We start from the raw sequence: 25,281 nt of genomic DNA on the forward strand, positions 1-25,281 counted from the left end.
AGTCTTGACCTTTACTCGAATATTCATTTCTGCTGCTCCACTGCCCTATTACTCACTCCCCTCCCCCACCCCCAAGAGAAAGAATGTGGAAGACTTACTCTGTTGCTGGAGTATCCTCACAGCAGCTGACTTCCTCAGGTATCAGCACTGGCCTAATAGAAAGAATGAAATGAAATAAACAGCTGCACAGTACATGGGACAAAGATCTGTGGGGCTTGGGAGAGGGACTACTTGCTGGGGATTTCAGCTGTAGAATTTCCAGAGCCAAATGGAAACATCCTTAAATTCTATGCCAATGATGGATCTGTTCCCATTCTTAATGGATTTGGGAGTTGTTAGTGACCACAGTAAAAACAATAGCCAGCAATGATCACTTCTTCCCTCTTTCCATCATCCTCTCCCTGAGAAGGAAGGTGGAGAACTCACCCTGTCAATTGCACGTCTTCATTGCTTTCGATTTCCTCACACGGCAGCATTGGACTGACAGTAAAAGCAAAACAAGTAATAAGTATCAGCAGGCTGCCTGCTTGGCTAATCCTGCACGAGAGTGCATCTCTGCAGGCAAGGAGCTGTTGTGTAAGTCAATGTACGTACACAAACAAATTAACGTGAGCGGTAACAAGGGAGGGATTTCAGTGAAATGAAACTCAAACTGCTGAAGGGGACAGAAATCTAATCCAGAGAATGAACAGTTTAGAAACAACACTTGGGGCCACAGTCTGTTAATTGTGTGATACAAAAAGTTTTTGGGAGTAGTCTAACTGGCTAATTAAAATCAGTATTTCCGGTATTTTGCAGCAGGAACAAATTATGCAGGAGAGCAGCTGCCTCGAGACATTCCAAGTTTGACAATAAATGAAACATTATTTGAAATGTTGTAATCTGTGAAAAACAGCAGTAATTTTCTTTTCACAGGTGGGCACAAGCCTGGAGACAGAAGAAGGCCCAGCACTCAGAAAAATCAATAGTTAATTACATTTCTCAGGTAATTTGATATCCTTCTACACAATCGTCAGGATTCTATCTACACTGAACTTTCTTTTTTTAAATGATCTCAAGTTGTATATCTTCAGCCACTCCATATGTTATCTGAACACGTAATCTCGGTTTGCATTTCAAAATAGTACTGAAAGTGTGCTGCATTGTTGGAGATGCCTTCCAGAATTTAGTAATCACCTACGTGGGTGTATTTTAAAGATCTCAGAACATTATTTGAAAAAAAGGCAGAAGATTATTCCTGTCAAAGTTCCTCTGTGTATCAAGAAAAATGTCCTACTTTTCATCTCATGGTGTTTGTTTACTGTATGAAATTTGTGCGATATTTCAATATTTCACAGCGTCCCCTCCCATTCTTTCAATTTTAAGTGCAGATGTCCGTTACACCGCACTGTAACACCACAACGATTTCTTTATTCAAAGATTTAACTTTGAAACAGACTTATATCATCGTGGAAGGAGGCCATTTGGCTTATGCAGCTCCAAGAGATGCTTTGCCTACTCCCTTTATCCTGACCTTCCAAGTGAAAGGTTTGAAAACGTTGATAAACCAATGAGAGGGCAGCTGCTTTAGCTGGCACATGTAACTTGCAATTGTCCATCATTTTTCATATCTCAGAGCACTCCACGTCCAAAGAGTTACTTTTCAAAATGTAGGAAGGGTCACAACTAATCTCAAAAGAATTTATCAGATACTCAGCTTTTTTGTGACATTGGTAGCTAATTGGCTATTGGTCAGAAAGCTAGGAGCTATTGACTTTGCACTTGGTGATCTTACACATCTGTGTAATGTGTAATGTGTCTCCAATAGTACTGTGTCAGGTGAGGTTTAAGTGGGGTAGAATTTTGCAGGGGTTTCTGATGTCTTCCCTTCTGAGTAATGCCCAGAATCTGGACCGATTGTCAGTTAATTACATAAATTAAGATTAGGAATATTTAAAAAGTATTAAAAATTGTACGACAGCAATGGTTATTATTAATTCAATGGGTTGCTGCTTCACCACTATCCTTAAAGAAAGGGGATTTTTTGCCATGACCTTGGTAGGTCCACACCAACCTTGCCTTTTAACTGCCCTCTGAAATGACAGTAGTCCCAGGCTGTGGTTACACTGACAAGGGAGCCTTTGTCAGCTGCTGCAGTGAACCTTGTATAAGGTGAACTCCACGGTAAACCTGGATATTAAGGTATGCACTTGCCCAAATCAGCCCCTGGGGTTTAGATGTTCCAGTTCACTGGAGTATGGAGAGCTGGCACAGTTCCTTTCAAAATTCTGGCCCGCTCTGCTAATTGGCGGCCATATTTTGGCACCAGGATTTGAATATTTGAAGGGTACCTGAACTCATGTTCAGTGTTCAGTCATCAGCTCAACTTTGGTTCAGTCTGCGATTGCATTTAGGATTTCTCTCATTTGGATTCTTGCCTGGTCTCATCAGTTCTCATCTAGCATCAAGTCAAGAACCTTGTTCTCGTCTCAGTATCGATTCTAGTCCAGCACTTAGGTCCTTAGCATCGTTGCCTAGGCCTCTTGTCACACTGTGTAAAGTCAGTTCTCTTTAAAGGCGTCACCCATAAGCACTTACTCTGTCTCAGGTTCTGGTTCCTCTGTGATATTCCACAGCTGGCTACACAAAGACAAATTCCATTATGTAATACAGAACACGTGTATCATACAATTCACATTAATTTGAAATAGAAAAACAACTTAAGGGTTGTCTCCCTGACATTTCATATAAATAAATGTTCCAAGAGTACACATGGAATGGAATTCCAATTAATTTCCAAGTTGACTGTTAACATATATAGCTTCTGTTGCTTAGCAAGCTGAAAGGATTTCTAAAATATCACCGGTATTCAAACATGAGCCATAATCATTGAATCTTCAAGGCAAAAGTTCAGTTCCAATGTTAGATAAACAATGGGCACAGCTACTGCTACTGGTAATGGTAATTTCAGTGCCGTATGTGGAGACAATGCAACTGCCTGTACACAAACATATTGCCTGGCACTCTGGCATGTACCCATGCCTGAAGGTCTTTGCTCAGCCCCACACTTGGTCCAAGCAGTGATATCCACTAAGGTGAGTCTTGAAGGAAGCAGCTGTAGAGATAGTGGATGCATTAAAGAGTAAGGAAAGATTTGCTTTATTTGTCACATATACATTGAACTTTAAATGAAATTCTTCATTTGCATCAACAAACAGTCCGAGGACAGAAAGCTATTAACTGTAGGTCAGATTGGACCACATCTGTCATTATGAAATTGCTGGAATTTATTTTTAAGGAGGTGGATAACAGGACATTTAGGACACACATATAATCATGCAGAATGATTATACAGAGCTTCATGAGAGAAAAATCATTTTTAATAAATCTGTAGGAGTTCCTTGAGAATGCTATAAAATGTGGTTTTAGGGAACCAGTGGATGTAGTGAATTTGACTTTCCCATACAAAAGGGTATGCTGGGTTGGGGAATATATATTGGCAATGGCAGGAGAATGGCTAACTAACAGAAAACAGTGAGTCAGGACAAAAGGATGATATTTGGATTGGTACTCAGCAACTACTGTGTTGCTAAGAAGATCAGCACATTGACCTCAACTATTTTCATTCATTGTTAATGACTTGGATGAAGAGAACAAGGGTATTATTGGCAGATTTGCTGAGGATATGAAAATAGTGGGGTTAATAAGTATCAGGACAGACAAAGAGGGTGCACACGAATAGGTTAAGTGAGTGGCCAAGATATTGATAGATGGAGTTAAACGTGTGAGGTTATCAACATGTAATTTCTTTCATTCCATTCTGCCTTTTCTTCTCATTATCTCTCTTTCTAGTTTGTTCTTTCGATGATCTTGCTTCCTGTTTCCCTTTTGATGATCCTGTCCTGTCCCTCTCTCTTACATGCACACATTTTCTCCATGTTTCTCTCGCACATCCACTCCCTGACACTGTGCACTCTCTTGCCTTCCTGCTTTCTTTTTTTTATCTCTTCCGCTCCCTCTGTGGAGTCATTAACTGTACAGCACAGAAACAGGGCTTTCAACCCACCACCTCCACAATGGCCTTTCTTCCCATCCCACATGAATCCTATTTGCCTGCATTTGGTCCATTTCCTTCTATGACCAGCCTATTTCAGATCCGTCTAAATGTCTCTAAAATTAGTGATTGCACCTGGTTCACCAACTGCAGAAGTAGTGAGCCCTGATATCAACTCTTCTCTGTGGAAAAATAAACTTTCTCCTCAAATGCTCTTTACAATTCCTTGCTCTTACTTTAAACCAATGGCCTTTTGTTTTTGATACCTCTATCATGACTTGCTTATGCCTCTAAACACCTCAGCTTTCTTTACTCCAGGGAAAATAGCACTACCCAATCTAATCTCTCCCCTATTGCTAAAGTCCCCCAATCCAGGCAACACCAATCCTGGAGAAACTCCTCTGCACTCTCTCCAATGCAAACATATCCTTCCTGTGATGCAGTGACCAGTACTTTGTAAAATTACAACCTGATGTCTTTTAGGGTACCAATAAACACACTCCATATAGCCATTTATTTACACAGGAAAACAGAAGTCATTTGGAGAGATGCAGCAAGGCAAGGAAATTTACAATAAATGGAGGATATTGATTAGTTCAGAGGAATACATATATGGCAGTTAACAATGAATACAAGATATTTTCCTTTATTTCCTGAGGAATGAAATATAAGACAACAGAGTTGATGCTACAACTGCATACAAGCCAGAACATAGCTTTGCAACTCTCTGGTAGGAAAATAAAGACTGCATTTGAGAAGCAAGAGAGATGAGTGAAGGTGTGGCCAGAACTGGATAATTGAAACTGTGGAGAAGGATTAGATAGGATAGAGTTGTTTTCCTTGGAATACGAAGGCTGATAAAAGCTTTAATTAATGTATGTAAAATTTTTAGGAGCTTAAATCGAATAAAAGAGAAGAATGTCTTTCCTTAACAATGGAACAAAAAACAAGAGGCATAGATTTCTTGTAGAAAAGTTTAGAAAAGATATTTCCTTCATGGTGGAGGCAAAAGCACTCAGCACAATTAAACTGTGCTCTGATGTGCACTTGGAGAGTGATGGTGTGCAGGATTAAGGACCTAGTGTTGGAAGTTGAGTGGTTCTTTTTAAGCAGCACAGATATGATAGGCTAATCACACACAAAATGCTGGTGGAATGCAGCAGGCCAGGCAGCATTTATAGGAGGAAGCACAGTTGATGTTTCGGACCGAGACCCTTCGTCAGGACTAACTGAAAGAAAGGATAATGATGCACCATCAATAACTCTCGGAGACTGGAAGTGAACGATAAGCTTTTATTAGCAGCAAAAAGGGAGCACAACATCTCGGAAACTGAGGGAGGAGCAGTGCCCCAATCACCTTTATACAGGGGTCTGTGGGAGGAGCCACAGGAGCAGTCAGCAGAGGGGCGTGTCCAGACAGGTATACATAGGTGTCCACAGATAGCAAGAGATTTGAAAGTAAGAGGGGGAGGGAGAAATCCAAAATGATAGGAAAAGACAGGAGGGGGAGGGGTGAAGCTAAAATACTGGAAAGGTGTTTGGCAAAAGGGATACAGAGCTGGAGAAGGGAAAGGATCATGGGAACAGGAGGTATAGGGAGAAAGAAAGGGGGGAGCACTAGAGGGAGATGGAGAACAGGCAAAGAGTGATTGTGAGAGGGGCAGAGAGAGGAAAAAAAGGAGGGGGGAGTAAATAAATTAAGGAATGGGGTAAGAAGGGGAGGAGGGGCATTAACAGAAGTTAGAGAAAGCAATGTTCATGCCATCAGGTTGGAGGCTACCCAGACGGAATATAAGCTGTTGTTCCTCCAACCTGAGTTTGGCTTCATCTTGACAGTAGAGGAAGCCATGGATAGACATATCAGAATGGGAATGGGATGTGGAATTAAAATGTGTGGCCACTGGGAGATCCTGCTTTCTCTGGCGGACTGTGCTTCCTCCTATAGATGCTGCCTGACCTGCTGCGTTCCACCAGCATTTTGTGTGTGTTGCTTGAATTAACAGCATCTGCAGATTTCCTCGTTTTTGCGTGATAGGCTAATGTCGTCTTTTTGTCCTGTAAATGTTTCATAATCAGGAGCATCTGGCCAACTCTGCTACTAAGTACATTGTCACTACGTGCCATAGTACTGAATTCAATGCAGCTACATTAAATATTTACCTTTCACTTTCAGTTGTAAAGTATGGCAGTAAATGAGCAATAGTTAGTGTTAACAGATTAATGCATAGCATACAGCAAAAATGCACACCTCAAAGACACAACGGACAGAAAATAGAGTAGGAATAAATGGGTCATTTTTGGGTTGGGAGACTGACCAGTGGAGTGCCACAAGAATCAGTATTGTTGTCCTATCTGTTCACCACTTTCATGTGGGTGATGTGAATGAACCATCGAACCATTGACAAAGCCAATGCAATGGGATTCCAAGCTGGCTGATGATTTAAGGCAGAATGGGATTGAGGGCTGTGAGGAGAGCATTCAGGGATGTAAGGACAAGTTAGGTAATTGGATAAGAACATGGCAGATAGAATATAATATGGAAACATGTGAGTTCATCTACTTTGGTAGGAAACAAATAGAAAGATGAACTATTTTCAAAGGTTAGAGAATGAACGGTGTTAGTGTTCAGGAGCACCTGGATGACCTCATTCACAAATCACTAAAAGTTAAGTTACAGGAACAGCAAACAATTCGAGAAACAAATGATATTTTAGCCTTTGTTTCAAGAGGATGTGAATACAAGAGTAAGGGCTTTTTACTGCAATTACTTAAGTAGCTCGGTGAGACTGCACCCAGAATATTGTGTGCTATGAAGACTCAGCAGCTTGATCACTTGCTTGACAAATTTTTTGAATCTGAAGGGAATCAGGTGATAAGGAGTCAGTGTAAGAAAGGGGTACTGAGGTAAAAGATGACTGAATGGTCAAAAGCTGCTTCTATTTCTAATATTTACAACAAGTCTTCTCCACATTTTGTTGTCCAGAAAGGTGGGAGTGAGAGAAGGAGAAAAGATATCAAGTGCATCCAGACCCCAACTCGGGATGATTGTACTCTATCCCTTTATTCAAAGGTGAACTTGGCAACTGGATAGGCAGTCAGATGCAAAGGACTTCTTGGTTGCTCCTGACTTTTGTTCTAATCTACAGGCCCGGAGTGAGGATCATACTGACCTGAGTACTTCATTATCAGAGCTACCCACAAGAAAGCAACATATCCAGCCCACCCCAAGCATAATGGACTGTCAGAACCCTTGTTTTTATGTTTGCATGGACCTTCTCGACCAAAATTTGAAAGAGATTTGCAGGTTTTAAGGTCTTTGTGCTTTGACAATTATTTTTAAACTAAAGTTCACTCTGTTGGTAGTTGTCCAAAGTCTCATTGTGAAATGTCTTTATTAGCAAGAATGTGTCGATGAACCTTCGTCCCTGTGCTGCTGCAGCAAGCAAGATTTTCATTGGAGCTGTACCTCACCTAAAATGATAATAAGCATGTCTCAACTGATTGGACCCTATACCACTGCTCACTTTCAGTAGTTCTATCAGGATTGAAGTAGAGGTAAGACTTTATAAAAATGAATTAAGTACCTTGAACCCACCGGTGTCACTTCAATTCTTATGGCTTGTTTCGTGAGCTGCTCCAGTGTCTCACATTCACCTGATTGTGCTTCAGCATCGTGGCACTGAGCCTCTTCATCCCAATCAGAATCAACATCTTCCAACACCATCTCACTTGGAGCTGGAAGAGTAAAACTCAGTGTAGTGGCATGCAAAGTCTTCAAATCACAGGGACTAAATGAGGTTGTGTATTACCAGGAAAAGCAAACTGTTTCATCATTTTTGACATCCAGAATTATCTAGCTGAGATCTAACTCTAATGACTTTCAAAGCTTTGGTTGACTTCAGGTTTCATTTTTAAGCCTCTATTTAGAAATCAGAGTAAGCTACGTGCACTTAGATTCACTTTGACAGTGTTCTGACTTATTTACATCGACTCCAAATTCTTTCTTGTCATCCAACCCAGGGATTCCCAACCTGGGGGTCCATGGACCCTTTTGTTACTGGTAAGGGTCCATGGCATAAAAAGGTCAGGGAACCCCTGATCTAGCCAGTTATCTCGTACTGGTCCTCTGTCAAGTGCATCACTTCATCTTTTTTACAGTCTGTTTTAAAATGCCTTTTACTTTTTTCTGAAATCTACAATTATCCTCATCCATATCTAATGCATATTATTTACAAAATTTCATGTTCTTGCTCTTTTGCATTTGAATCAAGAACATCTCCAGAAACTGAAAGAAAAACATACTTCAAATTTACCCACAGAGATCCAACCATCACCATACAATGTGATTGAGTCACTAAGCCATTTCCTAATAATGTCACAGTGCCTTAATTCCCAGGGATTCTGCCATATTGAGGCTCTTGACTTCATTGGTCAGACCTCATTTGGAGTACTGTGAGCAGTTTTGGGGCTGCTTATCTATGAAAGGATGTGATGGAAAGGGTCCAGAGGAGGTTTACAAGAATGATCCCAAAAATGAAAGGTTAAGGATGGATAGCATTTGATGACCCTGGGTTATTCATGTGGGTTTAGAAGAATGAGGGAGGATCTCATTGAAGCCTACTGAATACTGAAAGGTCTAGATAGAGTGGATGAGGAGAAGATGTTTCCATTTAGTGGGAGAGTCTAGCACTACAGGGCACAGAGATGAGGAAGAATTTCTTTAGCCAGCTGGTGGTGAATCTGTGGAACTCATTGCCATGGATGGATGTGGAGGCGAGGTCATTGGGTACATTTAAAGCAGAGGTTGATTGGTTCTGATTAATAAAGGTGTCAAAAGTTATGAGGAGAAGGCAGGGGAATTGGGTTGAGGGGGATAATAAATCAGCCATAATGGAATAGTGGATGAGATTCGATGGGGCATATGTCATTACCAGAAATGTTAGACAATCTTTCATTTTATTTGTTTATTTTTTAGGATCTTCATATCACTGGCAGATCCAACATTAATTGCTCTTGGTCTTAGTGGCTTGCTGGGCCATTTCAAAGAGGATTTAACCCTACTGGTGACTCTGGAGTCACACAATGGGCTGGACTGGAGATGAATGGCTGATTTCTTCCCCTGAAGGACATTACTTAACCAGTTTGATTTCTTATAACAATACAATAATTTGTGGTCATCTTTACTAATGATTAAAAAGATAATTCTACATTACTAATATTATTTTAAATTCTGTATCTGCCATGGTGGGATTTTATGTGAAGTTCTGAATCAGGCCTGTTTCCTCTTTCTTTATTTTGCTCTCTTTTCCTGAATACTGGTTCAATATTAATAAACTTCAGCACTCTCACACTCCAACATTCAGTGGGTCCTATTATGGCAATGTATCGGCCATCAGTCTTTCCTTCTTTCAGTAGACATCACCTCTAGGCTGGGTGTCAAGATCAACTTTTAGAAATGCTATTCTCAATAAGCCTTCTCTGCCTAATACTCTCTTGAAAATAGTCTGCACCCTGTTTTACTGTCAAATCATTTGCTTCCTCTGCGAAGACAGATTCAAGCCATAAGCTGTGACCTTAGGACCTTAGGAATCCCCCAGCTAACAAAATTCTTTTGATGTGCAGTTACTGGTGGAACATGAATTCCTCACAATCAGCCACATGATAACACGATCACTGTTCCAATCCCAACCTGACTTCAGTGGAATTTAAATGTGAGCAATTCACTAAATCTGGAATACAAAGCTAATGTCAATAATGGAGGTTTGTTCTCAAAAAGAGATACTCAAGAACACTCTTGCATGATTCCCAACAATTATTTTATTTGGTGTAACTCTGGATACATCACTGTGCATAAGTGAGATAAGGACATCAGTCCTTAAAGAACTGATGACTTCCCATGACAACCACACGGCAGTAGTACACATTAGGACTGCCAGCCATAGAGAAGGCAGCAGAGGAGAGAGAACTCTCAGATTGATAGAATCCAAGTCAACAAGATACTTGCCTGGAGGGATGGACATCAGGAGACCACCACCCAACACCCTACCCAGGATGTGATTGGGCTAAAGAAAGTGTAGAGGAGATTCATCGGGAAGGTGTCTGTATTGAGGCATTTCAGCTATAAGGAGAGGTCGGATGAGCTGGACGTATTTTTCCAGGGGTGGAAGAGATACCTGTACAAAATTATGTGTAGGATGGAGAGCTGATGGTAAGAATCTGTTTCTTATGTTTGGGGATGTCCAAAACAAGAGGTACAGGTAGAAGGTAAGGGGTATGGGGTTCAGCAGGAATTCATGGGGAATTTTTTGCCACACAGAGCATATTTGGAATCTGGGACAAGCTACCTGAAGAGATGGTGAAGGCAGGCACTTCAACAGAATTTAAGAAGCATTCAGACCAGAACTTGAATTGCTAAGGCACAGAAGGCTACAAACAAAATGCAGGTAAACCAGATTAATGCAGATGAGTACAATGGCCAGCGTGAATACTCTGGGCATGTTTCTGCACTCTGCAACTCTATGACCCTATGTTTGACCCTGTATCCCATCATAGAAAGCTGCGGCTCAGGGTGGCCACAGTCATCTCTTCCAGGCGTGTGAATCCCTGTGGTATAGAGCAGTCTGCCAAACAGATTTTGCAATCTCATGAGATATGTCAGTGTGAGCTGTACTCCACTGCTTACACCTACTGAGTGGAACTACTCAAAGACAAATGTCATTTTGTCCAGAGCACCACTCGTCAGAAAGCGCTGGAGTAAAGACTGCGTGCATTAGTGAATGATGTACATGCATGATGGTTTGTGTACACGCTTTGCAGATGGAGAGAGTGGAATGAACAAGATACACACACTTTAGTAGTTGTCCGTGCCTTTTGGTGTTTTATTATATTCTGCACACTACATGAGTGGGAGCCCACACAGATCTTACAAATAGGCAACAATTTTGTAAGGAGCAGACTTCGCAAGAAGAAATGGAAACATCAGACATCCAGTCAACTCTAAGGTCCCACGGCCAGCTGACAACACTTGTGAACACACTGAAAATTTGAAGCACCAGTGGATGTAGTTGTAGCTAATCTTAAGTGGTGCTGATAATTGTGGGTGAAGGGGAGAATATCAGCTAGATCCTGAACCTGAAGGGGGAGCAGGATGGTTGGAGAGGATTCGGGACAAGTACTTGAGGCAACACTCTCACAGGTAGGAGTGGAGTTATGCAGATACAATGTGACATTTGCAGAGTATCTTGTAGTGTAGATATGCACAGGATAAGACAGTGCACATCTGGTCCAGCACTGCAAGAATTGCAGTGAAAAGGAACTTAATTTAATGAATCAGAGGATCTGGCCATTAAATCTAGCAGCACAAAAACAACAGGAACCATTATGGGTTCTGACATGATATCATTGTGCCCTGTCATCAGTTATTGTGGGAACATCATCGGAAGAAGAAGAGTAGCTATTTAAACTCCTATGATTCTCTCAGCTTACACACAGAAATGTTTATCAGGACAAAGGACAGTGGAAATTGATGGCGAAGGTCAGGGGACCAATGGATGAATTTATGTTTCCTGTGAACTTGAGATACAGAAAGGAACCAGAAAAGATGGAAATAAATAAGATAAGTGGATAAAATTGTTTCATAAAGTGGATCGGGGGTAAGTATATTACATAGGGCTTGAGAGTGTGGCGGAGAATATAGGGCGATAATATTGTCAGTATGGGGAATATAACAAAGGATACAATATAGTTCTATCCTTTGTACTGAGAGTAGACATGGTAATTAGAGCTTTCTGGGGAGAATGAGATTAATATATACAGAGACTATGTTGAATGATTATTGGCAATTAAGTTGCTTCCCCTTCATCCAGTACAATAAATGAAAGCTTCTCCTAAACAGAACCTGGCTTGTAATTCTTGGAGCAATGAGAGATAGACGAGGATTATGAAAGTCACTGCTGAAACTGAGATTCAGGAATCGCGTTCATGTGAGACAGTAAAAGCAATGATTGATTGACTCCTACTTTTGCTTCTTCTGCTTGGATCTGTTTTATAATGCCCCATTACCCCTGGACTCAACTCTTGATATTCATTCCCATTGGCATTTAATCTCTACTGCACTCCACCCAAAGAATCTTTCTTCTTTCTTGCTTCTGCTCCAACTTAAAACATACTCAGCCTAAAAAGCAGACAATGTTGTTCTCTCCACGGAGACACTCAGACCTGCAGGGAATTTCCAGCACTTATGGCATTGGATATGCACATTTCTAAAACTTGCAGTGTTTTGCTCTTGTCTGTGGGTGAGGAATTGGCTATTGCCTGTGAGGACGGGGTGAAGGGGAAGTCAATACTTTCAATAAAGGGTAGAGATTGATTAAAGGTAAGATTGATTAAATCAAGGGAGTAATGAATGACCTGAGATTGGAGAAGGTTAGCTTCTATCTTCCACATTACAGTAAATTATGCATCATAGGATTAAGAAGCTATGAATGACATAACTGAAACTATATGCAGGAATTTTATTGCTTGGTATGATAGATTCTCCTGCAAATTTATCTATATAATGTTACTGGTCTTATAGCATCAGACGTGGCCTCACTTGTCTGATAGATGCCTCTTATACTGGGAGAAATAACCTTTTTTGATAGATACTCCTAAGATTGAAGGTGTGTTGCTGTGTCAACCTGTCTGATGAACTAATTTCAAACAAAAGTGAAATGATATTGTATGATATCTGAGAGGGCACAGATGGTTATCCCTTATTCTATAAGGACAGGCTGCCAGATGGATGTTTGTCAGGCTGAGGAGTCCAATGTCTGATGATGGTTCTCATGTGGAGGGGACACTCACACTGACTGCTAGATTTCTCTCCGACAGGAGATGTTAACTGTCTGGAAGACGTCCCTCATCCTGAGGGATCACACTACCTGCCAGATGCTGTATGCCGCAACTGAAAGTGTTACACTGTCTGATAGATGCCTTTCATACTGAGGGTCATTGTCTGATAGATGTTTCCTGGGGGGCTGGAGTTACAATGTTTGATGGATGTCGGATGGATGGGGGCCACACTGTCTCACAAATATCTCAAACTCAGTATCTATAAATTTGATACAGACTTAAGTAAATTCAGATATTTATATTTGGGTTTTGTATCTTTTTCAGTAACACTCATCTAAGTGTGTAGAAAAAAATAATTAATAGTTAGAAGCAGCCTAACTAACTGAGTGAGTGTCTCATGAAGACCTGGAGTGACTGCTAAAGATTTGCCCTCCCCTAGTCCACGTTACTCCTGCAAGTGCCCCAGGACACCCAGAGACTGAGTGAGTTTCTGCCCTCCAAGAAACATCTCATCTCAGATGAACTTGGGTTTCAGCTCCCGGTCATGGAGATGGAGTGATTACAGGCGGCCCTTGCTCACTACACACTGATATCTTCCCAAAGCCTTCATTTTCCTTTTGTTTCAGAGATGAGAACCAGCTTCCCTCCTGAAACAAAGGAGAAGAGGACACAATTAGGGAAAACAGTGGCACACTACTTGCGCCCATCCTGCCCCCGTTCTTCTATCTCGCTGTGGCTAGCTGTTCCCGGATTACTTTGCTCCTACCAACAAAAACATTGTTGAATATGGATAGTGTTGGAAGGGTGCCAATGTGTAGTAACAGGATAATTACTCATATTTGCAGTCGAGTTCAGAATTAAGTGTTCTGAAACAAAGATCAGTGGTCCTTTTGCTACAGTATGCACACGACCACGCCAGATTCCGCAATTTAGATGCTCTGATTCTCCAGAGTATAGATAGCTGGTGCGGTCCTTTTAAAGATCCTAACTCACTCTGCTAATTGGCGGCCATGTTGTGGCATTTGGGATTTTTATCTCTTTTGGATTCTCATCTAGTCTCATCAGATTCTTGCCTAGCGTCCAGACAAGAACCCTGTTCTCGTCTCAGTCCTGGTTCTAATCTCAGGTACTCCGGTACTTGGGTCCTTACCACCCTCACCTAAGCCTCTCGTCACACTGTTACAGTAATCCTTCATGCTCCCTTTTATATCACTTCTAAACTAATAAATCAACTTATTTTAGGTCAATCGTCCTTCATCATTTACTAGTTTCCCAGAACCACAACCCCAAAGGTGGTGAGATATTTCTCCTTTGCCCATAATATTTAGCTTTTAACCTTAATTGGACAGCTATTTTGGGGCAAAAACGCCAATCTATTTTGTTTTGGGGATGCTTGACTTGTAAGAACAGGGGTATGATCAGCATTAGCTCAATCCTTGTTAAAGTATTGAGCCCTCTGGTTGAAGTCAGCACAAAAAGATATTTTCAATTGGTATAAACTATGATTATACCAAGACTCCTGGGTTGGCAGATATGCAGAGGTGACTCCACCACACCCAAACCTCCATCATCAAACAGGCAAAGGCTGGCAAAGTTTGCTTGGTACCAACACATTAGTATGTGTATGTAAAGAAATCAGATGTCTTTAATTTGTCAGTGTTCTCTGAAACCACTTCATATTAGTTTATTTAATTTTCCAGGCTTCAATTATTTTCAGAACCAATGTCTGCATGATCATAAGAACATAAGAAATAGGAGCAGGAGTCGGCCATCTGGCCCGTCGAGCCTGCTCCACCATTCAGTAAGATCATGGCTGATCTGACCATGGACTCATCTCCACCTACCTGCCTTTTCCCCATAACCCTCAATTCTCCTACTATGTTAAAATCTATCCAACCTTGTCTTAAAAATATTTACTGATCAATGCAGCGAGTGTTTCCTCTTTCAGCTGCAAGTCCTGTCCAGAATGAATTTGAGTAGGTGTGGATTGTGACACAGAATTCCTCAAACAAGCCATTATATTCTCATTTGCATTCAGCAATGTAACAAGCAGTGTTGTTGTAGAAGATAAAATAGCAAAGCCAGATAAAAGAGGAACCTCCACTCAGCACTGCAGTTGGTTCTCGTGACAAGTGCCTTTTTCTGCATCCGACCTAGTAGCCTGTTCCATTAATATTGATAAGTAAGTTTTAATGTTTAAAATATTACAGCAAGCACAAATTGAAACATCAAGTCCTAGTAGCTCTACTACAGAGGTAGGGTATTTAAAAACATCAAGATGATCAAGTCTGAGATGGACTTAAATGCTAAACCATCTGGCTGTCAGTTCAGTTAATGAACCATTGTATCTTCAGGCTTAATACTTCTCCACACACAACGTGGAAATAATATGGTCAAGGTTTTTTCCCTTAGGATCCTGTCTATTATACCATGGAATGTATATTTCAAACTCCCCTCCTTCCACATGATGATATTTCTTGCCTATGGGTTATCAATCCTAATTGTGATCTCCAATGCAAAATGCTTGCCTGACGTTAACAAAGAGCTGAATTGATTCTGCAAATGCTGATGTTCAAGTGGTATACTTTTTGTTGGAGTGTTGGAGGGTCAAGTAGCTCAAAGCCTACAATTTGGTGGTAAGTATCATCTATAGCTCATTTGTTCCAATTACTCCCTCCCAAGGATCTACTCTGTGCTTTGCCAGAGTTTCAAATCATTGCAATCTACTGTTCACTTAGCAGATCTCTTTTTCTCGGTAACCTGCTCTGTGTTTCTTGCACCGATTTTTATTTGAGATTATTTGCCCATTTAACTTGAAGTTTTCTGAAACAATTGTACTTACCTTCTTCTGCAGAACATGCAGCAGTTGTCTCAACATCCTGGGTAGAAGAGAGGAGAAACAGTGACGTTAGAGAAAGCTAAACCATGAATGCCCCTATTTTTATTCTATGGATACCAGAGAGCTCAGATGCTGGTAGCTTGTGCATAAATCAAATTGCTGAAGGAACTCAGCAGGTCAGGCAGCATCTGAAGAGGAAAATGATGACTCGGGTTGAGACATTTCATCTGTGCTACTTATTCTGTGATGTGTTTAGCTTTCACTGACCTTAAGATATAGGAGCAGAATTAGGCCATTCAGTCCATTGAGTCTGCTCCGCCATTCCATCAGGGCTGATATAATTTCCCCCTTGATCTCATTCTCCTGCCTTCTCCCCACAACATTTGAAGCCTTACTAAACAAGAACCTATCAATCTAAGATTTAAATGTACCCGATAACTCAGCTTTCATAGCCATCTGTCCCAATGAATTCCACAGATGCACCGCCCTCTGGCAAAAGGCATTCCTCCTCATCTCTGTTCTAAAGGACATCCTTCTATTCTGAGATTGTGCCCCCGGATCTGGACTCCTCCACTAATGGAAACATTTTCTTCGTTACCAGTCTACCTAGGTTTTTCAATGTAGGGTGAGCAGGAAGGGAACTGACCTTGCTAACCTAATTTTTACTCTCCAGGTTTGAGTAATGAGGAGGCTTGGGAGGCCAGATGGCACTAATTGGTGGGCGAAGGAGAATTCTCATTTAGTACATCAGTCATGATGTTGTAGTCTGGGAGAGTCCCAAAAACAGAGGAATTTGGAGAATAGGAGGCAGTGACTTCTCGTGTGGAGCTAGGGATGAGTATTCTTTCTCTTCCTGAGCCCTCTCAGTGGATGTCCACACTGGTGGAAGGGAAGTCAATTAGGTGGACCTTGATTCACGTGACACTTGTAAACCCCCCCCCCCAACCACCACTTGCCCATGAACCCCAGATAATTAGAAACTAACCTATAACAGTGACTTTGGAAAGTCAAGAGGTGAGTCACTATAGTGGCAAACCAAACCTCCTCCTCCTTCTTTATTTGGTTACTGGTTCAGCAGACTTTCTGGTCAATGGAATTCAGTGATAGTATTAACTCTCAGGGGATGTTGGGAATGGATGTTACATGGCTCTCTTGTAGGACTTGTACAAATCCAGGTTTAAGTAGCAGCCTAAGCTTGGATTTGTATAAGTCCTATTACATCTAATTACACATGTGGATAAACAGACTTCATTCACTGAGGAATTACAGTACAAATGAACTGAATCAATGGAAAACAGATCTTGTCTAAAATATTGGAATGATTTGTTGAATTACTTAGTTGGATAATCCCCAGGAATTCTGCAGTTACATTATGAATATATCATCAATGGTAACTCCATTACCCTTTGCGGAATTATTGTACAAATCATGACAGAGGGACATATGGTGATCTTTTCTCCCTTAGTCCTTCCATGTCTTGGACTCCTCACACAGAACTAGGGTGGCACAGTGCTGCACAGATCCAGCATCCTGTGTCCAATCCTGACTTCTGGTGATGTTTGAACATTCGCCTGGTTTTCCTCTACCCTCCCAAAGACATGATGATCAATGTATATTACCCCAAGAGTATATTCCCCAAGGGGAACAAATAGAGGTGTTAATGGGATAGGATACAGAGAGATAGTTGTGTTAGAGTTTGGCGTAGATTTGAAACATCAGATGGTTGAGAAATATGGGAGATGTTGATCAGGACCAATCATCATGTGTGGGGAATATTGCTCCCACACACAGCAAACCTCTGTGTCCCTCCTCCATATCTCCGTAGATCTCATGCAGCGGATCTGTGGCTGCTCTGGTGAGAGTTCCATTAAGATATGTTATTCTTCCCAGTGTGACAATAATGAGACAGTTACGATCTTTCAAGCACTACTCCATGTACAAACTACTATTGTGTTTTTCTTACATATTTGACATAACTTCAATAAATTTTGCTATGAATCCAATTTGTTCTACATGACACCAATAGAGGCCACCAAGAGACAGTGTTATCCAATTACTAGGCTCCTAAGTTTAGTTCATTATGACTCTGATTCTCCCAGAAGGGTAAGATGAAGGAAGACATATCAATCCTCATTGAGGGATCAGAAGTGGAGAGAGTGAGCAGTTTCAAGTTTCTGAGTGTCAGAGCTCTGAGGATCTAACCTGTTCCCAACATATCGATGCAGTTATAAAGAAGGCAAGACAGCGGCTGTACTTTATTAGGAGTTTGAAGAGATTTGGTATCTCAACAAGTACACTCAAAAACTTCCAAAGATGTACCCTGGCAAGCATTCTGACAGGCTGCATCACTGTCTGGTATGGGGGGGGGGGGGTGGGGGGCTACTGCACAGGACCGAAAAATGCTGCAGAGGGTTGTAAATTTAGTTGGCTCCATTTTGGGTACTAGCCTACAAAGTACCCAGGACATCTTCAAGGAGAGGTGCTTCAGAAAGGCAGTGTCAATTATTAAAGACCTCCAGCACCCAGGGCATGCCCTTTTCTCAATGTTACCATCAGGTAGGAAGTACAGAAGCCTGAAGGCACACACTCAGCGATCCAATTCCTAAATGGACATTGAACCCTTGGACACTACCTCGCTTTTTAAAATATATAGTATTTCTGTTTTTGCACGATTTTTAAGCTATCTGTATAAGATATACTGAATAAGATTTACTAATTTATTTATTAGTTCTTTTTCTATATTATGTATTGCATTGAACTGCTGCTACTAAGTTGACAAATTTCATGTCACATGCTGCTGATAATAAATCTGATTCTAATTCTGACATCAACATTGTAATTCAGAACATACTGTACCTCCTTTGGTAACTGGGATCTGGTGACCGGTTGTGGCACAACTTTCCCAAGTCCTTGTACCAGCCAACTGAAGACACTGAGGAACATGCATAATTATAAGTGTTAAGATACTTAGCAACATTTTGATCACATCAATTTTACAATGAATAGGAATAAATTGATTTGGATCTAGATCCTAAGTCTTTTTATTCATTCATTTAAAGGATGAGAACATCACTAACAAGGCAATATTGTTAGTAAGCACTGTGATGTTAGAAATTATGGTTCATCCTAACTTGTCCAGAATTCAGCAGATAATGTATGGTGTATACTAGTCAGAAAAAATCCTTCATTGAAGGACATGAGTGGATGATAACAGCTTGTAATTCCAAATGTTTGTTAATCAATTTAACTTAAATTTCCAACTCCCTTTGTGAATTTGACCTTGTGGCCCCAAGTCAGAATATAAGGGTACTACACACTAATCCAATAAATTACCATTTTGCTGCTGTAGACCCTACATTATCAGTTTGACAGATTGGCTGTGGAAGCTCCAAGTTAGCTTCCAATGTGGTGGAAATGTCCACACGATCAATGGCATTAATGGAGAAAAACAGGTGTGAAGTCGTAGGGTTTGCAGCCCGCAGAGATCTGATGACTCATCAAAAAGAAAATAACTAGCTTTGACTGTGAAATTGGGTTCATCAGGACAGAAAGGCCAATGATCTTGTGTGTACTTCCATTGCTTAGACTCCATTTTCTTAAGAGGCCAACATTGTCTGCTCCGTTAACCTAATGGCAGACAGATATGGGATTTCCTGGTAGTAGGATATTCATTCATAGTGCTCTCTCCAATGCTAAGTTAGTACTGGACATATTAAATCCATCACACTCACTTGTAGAGGTGTTCTGATATCAGGACTTTCACACTTCAGATCTAATATTAGTAGACATTTTTATTGTGGGGTACATTTCAGCCTCCCAACCAAGGACTGTTCTCACAATCTTCTCTTTTCACATACTGAGACCTCCCCCAACTTTTAACTTCTCCCTCTTACCCTTTCTCTTCACTGCCCCTCCATTGCACAAGATATCTTTTTGGAACACCTTGACCTTGCTTCCCCCTCTATCATGGGACCTCCTCATTTCATTATGAGATGAGGAAACAGCATTCAAAGTCAGTGGAAAGGATAGGAAGCGGGAATCCTTCCGAAGTGTTTGAATAAAAATGAGTGACTCAAAAGGCTCAACTCTGTCCAAAGGAAAAAGTGAAGGCTTTTATTTGTCAGGCAACACCTTATTTGCTCAATGGCACTATTTATCAGCACTGGCACATGATGAACAATAAAACACATCCTAGTTAATACAATACACAGAATACACAATACCTTTTGTCCTCCTCACTGATGCAAGAAAAAAACAATAAGTCTCATAATTATTTGAATACATCTCTGCACTAGTTCTAAATGTCACAATAGCTCATACAAAGAGAGGGGGCTGGGATGGGGAGGGGTAGACAGGTGCCAACTTTTATCTTTGCATTTGTGTCAATTACAGACTTAGATCTTCTGTTAATCCTGCTCACTGCTCAGGTATAATGCTCACTCATTTGAATAGTTGAGGTTAAGATGGGCAACAGTTCATAATTCCATTTGGAAAATTGGGCAGAATTATGAAAAACATGGCAAGAAGAAAGAAACATACCATCCCACACACCTTTAGAATGTGGGAGAAAGCCATTCAGGAAAAAGCCATATGGATCTCAAGGAGAACCTGCAAACTCCATTCACACCTCAGGACAGGTTTGAACCCAGGTTGCTGGAGGTGTGCAGAAGCAGGTCTAACTGTTCCTCCAGTGTGCCATCACAGCCACCTTTGTGCAAGAACATTACCAGAGTGATATACCCAAATGAATTAATGGGGTTGTGTAACACACAGATAATCAGAAATGACTTGAAAAGCTGGCATAGAAATCATTTTCGTATATATGGTAATGATCAAAGAGCAGAGCTACCTATCTGAATTTCTGGAGTGTGTTATGCCTGTTGGTCCAGGAAATGGAACAGTCCATATTACTTCATTTACAGAACACATTCGTCCCACTCCAATCTGCCTGTCCCCGATCCCTGTGCCCAGTTCTATGTTCTTCCTCTTTTGTTGGATAAATGAATGGAGCCTCAGATCCAACTAGAAACTGGAGAAGGGCTAAAATCAGGAAAGTATCAGGAATACTTTCAGTGAGCTTATCTTATGTGGTAACTTTAGAATCTGAGGTAAGACTCTATAAGGTTCAAGCAACTGTTTACACATTGATACCTGGTCTTAGCAGTTCCCTCAGGCATTGCTTCCTTCTCTTCCTTCACTACGGGATCTGGGGTGGGCTCTGCTGGAGCAACTGGTGAAATATAGAAGTGGTTGAATCAGGACCATTGATGCCATCATCCTACAAATGCCATTCAATTATAATTATTATAACAATTAATATGTATGGTTATTTACATAATCCTTACAATTAATTATAATTATAACAGTCATATTATAATGCTGCTGTAAAATCTGAACTCCATCTTTGAGCATCTCTACAAAGGTGTGATACATAATATAACAAACCTTCATTTAGCTATGACCCAACCTGGAATGCAGACTGATTTGAAGAAATTGAATTACTATTAAAAGGTCAAGTAGTATTGCAAAAAATAGGGATTCGGGAATTACTTCTGACCTCCTGAGGAGTTAATAATTATTTGTGTTTTTTTTGATGAAGTTGATGTCCAGTCTATTTAATACCTTCTATGATAGTGACTGCTTTTGATACTTCCTCTGTAATTTCTGCCACCTTCACCTCTGGATCCTTCTCTTCCACTGGAACCTTTGAAAGAGACAGCACAAAACATGAACATCTTCAAAGAGAAGACATAGACCCACATGATTGAGTCAAACAGTAATGAGAACAACCTCTTTAGTTCTTTGTTGCTGCAGTAAAGATGATAATGGATTTTCTCATCAAATTGTACAGCATTTGTAAAGAGGAAACAGAATTAGTGTTCCAGATGATTAACTTTGCATTGGAGTTAATGAGAAATCAGCAATATGAAAGTTCATTTATTGGGAATTAAATTCATTTCTGCTGTTTGCACTAATTGCTGATACTCTGCTCTGATATCTCATTTACCAAGTTTGCTATAAAGTGATCTCCCAAATTGCACATTTGGTAGAGGAGACTTCATCTGCTATGCTTTTAGTCCACAAGAGCAGAAAGCGCAAGCATAGAGATATAAAGGATATGCCTATTGCGCACACTATTCTTAACTTTGCTTGTTCAGATGCCTCTGATTCCCTGAGAGGACAACCCCATCTCCTCCTATCACTACATCCATCCATCATCAGCATCCAACCATCATCAACAACCATTCATGACCAACATCCATCCATTACCAACATCCATCCATCATCAACATCCATCCATATCAGCAATCATCCATTACCAACATACATACATCAACATCCATTAAATATCAAAATGATTCCATACATCATCAACATCCATCCATCATCAACTTCCATCCATATCAGCATCCATTCATTATTAACATCCATCTATTATCAACATCCATCCATCAACATTCATCCATCATAAACATTATTAACCCATCCATATCAGCATCCATTCATTATTAACATCCATCTATTATCAACATCCATCCATCATCAACATCCATCCATAGCCATCTGGAGGCTCACTCAACAGCCTCTGTGATGACCCTGATGGCTCTTTTCTTTGCAGCCCTCATAATGCCAAGGAATGTGTAGGTTCTGCAGAGCGAGCAGCCAGGAAAACCTTTGCACCCCACGTCTATAGGCTCACGTCATGCCTTATACCCCTGTCTCCAGCACTGCTCTACCAGCTCCTGATATTTAGCTTTCTTACACTCAAATGCATCCTCAAACTGGTCTTCCCAAGGAACTGCCAGTCCTACCATGTTTCGAGGTTTCTGACAGAATGACAGTGTCAGTCCTCAGGGATTCCTTATATTAGTAACTTGACCTGCTTCAATGGGAAAAATGTGGTGAATGTATATTCCGATTCCTCATAATGGTTTGTCTCAAAAAGCAAAACACTGGAAATCTGGAATGAAAGCAAGAAATACTGAAAACATTTAGTAGGTCAGGACGGATCTATGGAGAGAGAGGCTGTTATCATTTCAACTGATGGGATTTTTCACATTATTGAGTTTCAACTTCCATTAGTAATATAAGTAATTACACATATGAGTTGTTGACAAGGTCCTTTGCAAGCCATAAGTCTATTTCAATTCATTTGCTGTTTCTTCAAACGAAGTACTGGAAAGATTCCAAATTAAAGACAATGGCATTCACCCAAAAAATGAAATCCTTCAAGAAATTAGTTATCAAGCAATTATTTGTCAATATGTTCTAAGCAATTGGAAGAGTTGTATCAAGAGCAGTCAGACCCACCTTGCTTTCTGTTATTGATTCAGTTTCCACTTTGGCTGAGGCAGGCATGGTGATCCCTGTTGGTTGTGGAATCACTTTCTCCAGACTCTGTTTCAGCCATTCAAATAAGCTGCAAATTATTTGGTGAATATCACAATGAGGTAAAATAACAATGACTTAACTGCTAAAATTTAAATTGTGGAGCTATCCTTCTTTTTACAAAGAATCAAATGAAACAGAAAATCTCACTTAACAGCCTATATGCTAATCCATATATGTAGAAACATAGAAAACGTACAGCACAATACAGGCCCATGTATTCTGCCGAACATGTCCCTACCTTAGAAATTACTATGGTTACCCATAGCCTTTCTCCAGTACTCCAAGTGTGGTCTGACCAGGGTCCTATATATCTGCAACATTACCTCGCAATGCCTAACTTCAATTCCATGATTGATGAATGTCAATACACCATATGCCTTCCTAACCACAGAGTCAACCTGCGTAGCAGCTTTGAGCATCCTATGGACTCGGACCTCAAGATCCCTCTGATCCCCCACACTGCCAAGAGTCTTACCATTAATACTATGTCCTAAACTTCAAAGCTAACATCTCAGTCACCCTCAATGCCATCACTTCCTATCTTCCAAGTATCCTACCTCCCTTTCTCTCATATCTCTGGCTCACTGATGAAATCTTCATTCATATCTTTTAGATTTCCAGACTTTATCTTCTTCTAAAATAATCTATTTGACATTTTGTAATCTACCTGCACAAACTCCAATAAATCCAGGAATCTCCTGCTATCGATTTCAAAGCTCTTCTCATCTGGCATCTCCAAGTGTCCTTGTTTTGCCACTCCCTGTTCTTCTGACTTCCTTTCTTTTATTCCAATATTGTTACTGGATGCCCTGGCTGCCTGTCTGCTTGAGGTTTTGCTTCCTGGATTTTTAAATCTACCAAGTTTTGAGCACCTTCACCAACTTCTCTGCTTCTGTGTCTTTGGTGAAGTCCTTATGAGTCTTCTCATAGTACAGATACAAGTAAAGAAATATGAAACACCTCACCCATTCTCAAGTGTTTGATGGCAAATAAATGAATTTTAAAATTAAGTCACTTATTTCTGCAGGGAAGGAAACCAACCAAAATAAACTCATCTTAATTGCATGAAATGCAATGAATTAAACAACCAACTGATATCTTGTGGTGGTCCTGATTCAGGGATAAATATTGACCTGCTCATTGGTAGAATTCCCTGAACATCATTGAACAAGGATAGCGGGGTTCCTTGCATCTACCTGAAACAGTTAGGACAATCATCAAACTTCTCATATAACAAACTGTCCCTGGATCAGTGCTGGATTCCCTCATTGTTCATTGTGCAAGATCAAGCACTCACATATATTATGGAGTGTGTGTGTGTGTATGTACTTGTGATGATTACATAGAGTAACGGCATGCCTGTATTGTTGCTGTACATTAATGTAGGGTAGCTGGAACAATGACAATCAGATAGGAGATTTAAAGGAGTGTCTGAGTTCTCAGGGTGCAGCCCTGCTTTCAGATTTGCTTGCTTGTTTGTTTTTGGGGAAGTTGTGAAAGTGGTGTGCGTACTGTATATCTGCCTGTAAAATGACAGTGACAGCACAGGTATTTGGAATGTAAAACATGATACTGCATTTTAAGGAGGTGGAGAGGACCAAAAGTTTGCAGGTACAACTGCCTAGCACTTCTCTGGCAATAATCGAGCTGTTGTCTTTGAATGTGAAGCCTTTGCAGACAACATTTCATCAGTCAACCCTTTGAATCAAATTAACAGAGCACAAAAAAAGATCATTCCCTACTTGTACATAGTTTTCTCCTTTTGCTTGTTCTTTCTTTCCTCTTTTCTCTACAAGTGTATACCTCAGATAAATATTATGCAGAGATTTGTGGCAAATATGAATACTTTATATATATGTATGGTATCTGAAATACATCTCATGGAAATGTTTCTTTGATGATGAACTTCAATAAAAAATAAATTACAAATTACACAGAGCTCTTCCAAAACCCAGGGAAGTATTTTACCTGTTTCCACTTGCGGATGAGTGAAGTGTTTCAATGATGGTGCCAGTGGGAGCAGAGCTTGTTGAGCATTCTGCCTGTTGATCAATGGGTTCTTCAGGAGCTTCAGTGGCCACAACTTCCTCCTTCACTTCAGCTTCTTGCTGAGGTTTGATCTCTGGCTCAGGCTCTGACAACAAAGAGAAAGGATCAATGACCACTAACTCAGACCAACTCTTGA

General features: G+C 40.6%; 1 protein-coding gene and 1 long non-coding RNA gene across 2 annotated transcripts in view; one reads left to right on the forward strand and one right to left on the reverse strand.

The window, feature by feature from the left end:
• The window catches only part of LOC140740517 (uncharacterized), a 193,127-nt gene that overhangs the window by 84,967 nt on the left and 82,879 nt on the right, over positions 1-25,281 (forward strand). The gene's annotated exons all lie outside the window — the stretch shown is intronic.
• The window catches only part of cngb1a (cyclic nucleotide gated channel subunit beta 1a), a 144,899-nt gene that overhangs the window by 73,275 nt on the left and 46,343 nt on the right, over positions 1-25,281 (reverse strand). The window contains exons 10-20 of the mRNA XM_073069725.1: positions 25,065-25,230; positions 23,016-23,124; positions 21,327-21,408; positions 20,856-20,934; positions 19,928-19,942; positions 18,561-18,636; positions 15,708-15,744; positions 7,618-7,768; positions 2,578-2,619; positions 427-480; positions 99-152 (exon numbers count right to left, since the gene is read on the reverse strand). Of these exons, the coding sequence (XP_072925826.1) occupies positions 99-152; positions 427-480; positions 2,578-2,619; positions 7,618-7,768; positions 15,708-15,744; positions 18,561-18,636; positions 19,928-19,942; positions 20,856-20,934; positions 21,327-21,408; positions 23,016-23,124; positions 25,065-25,230 (865 nt within the window). The remainder of the gene's footprint in view (positions 1-98; positions 153-426; positions 481-2,577; positions 2,620-7,617; positions 7,769-15,707; positions 15,745-18,560; positions 18,637-19,927; positions 19,943-20,855; positions 20,935-21,326; positions 21,409-23,015; positions 23,125-25,064; positions 25,231-25,281) is intronic.

The sequence above is a fragment of the Hemitrygon akajei genome, chromosome 17 (assembly GCF_048418815.1).
Source record: "Hemitrygon akajei chromosome 17, sHemAka1.3, whole genome shotgun sequence".
Classification (NCBI taxonomy): Eukaryota; Metazoa; Chordata; class Chondrichthyes; order Myliobatiformes; family Dasyatidae; genus Hemitrygon; species Hemitrygon akajei.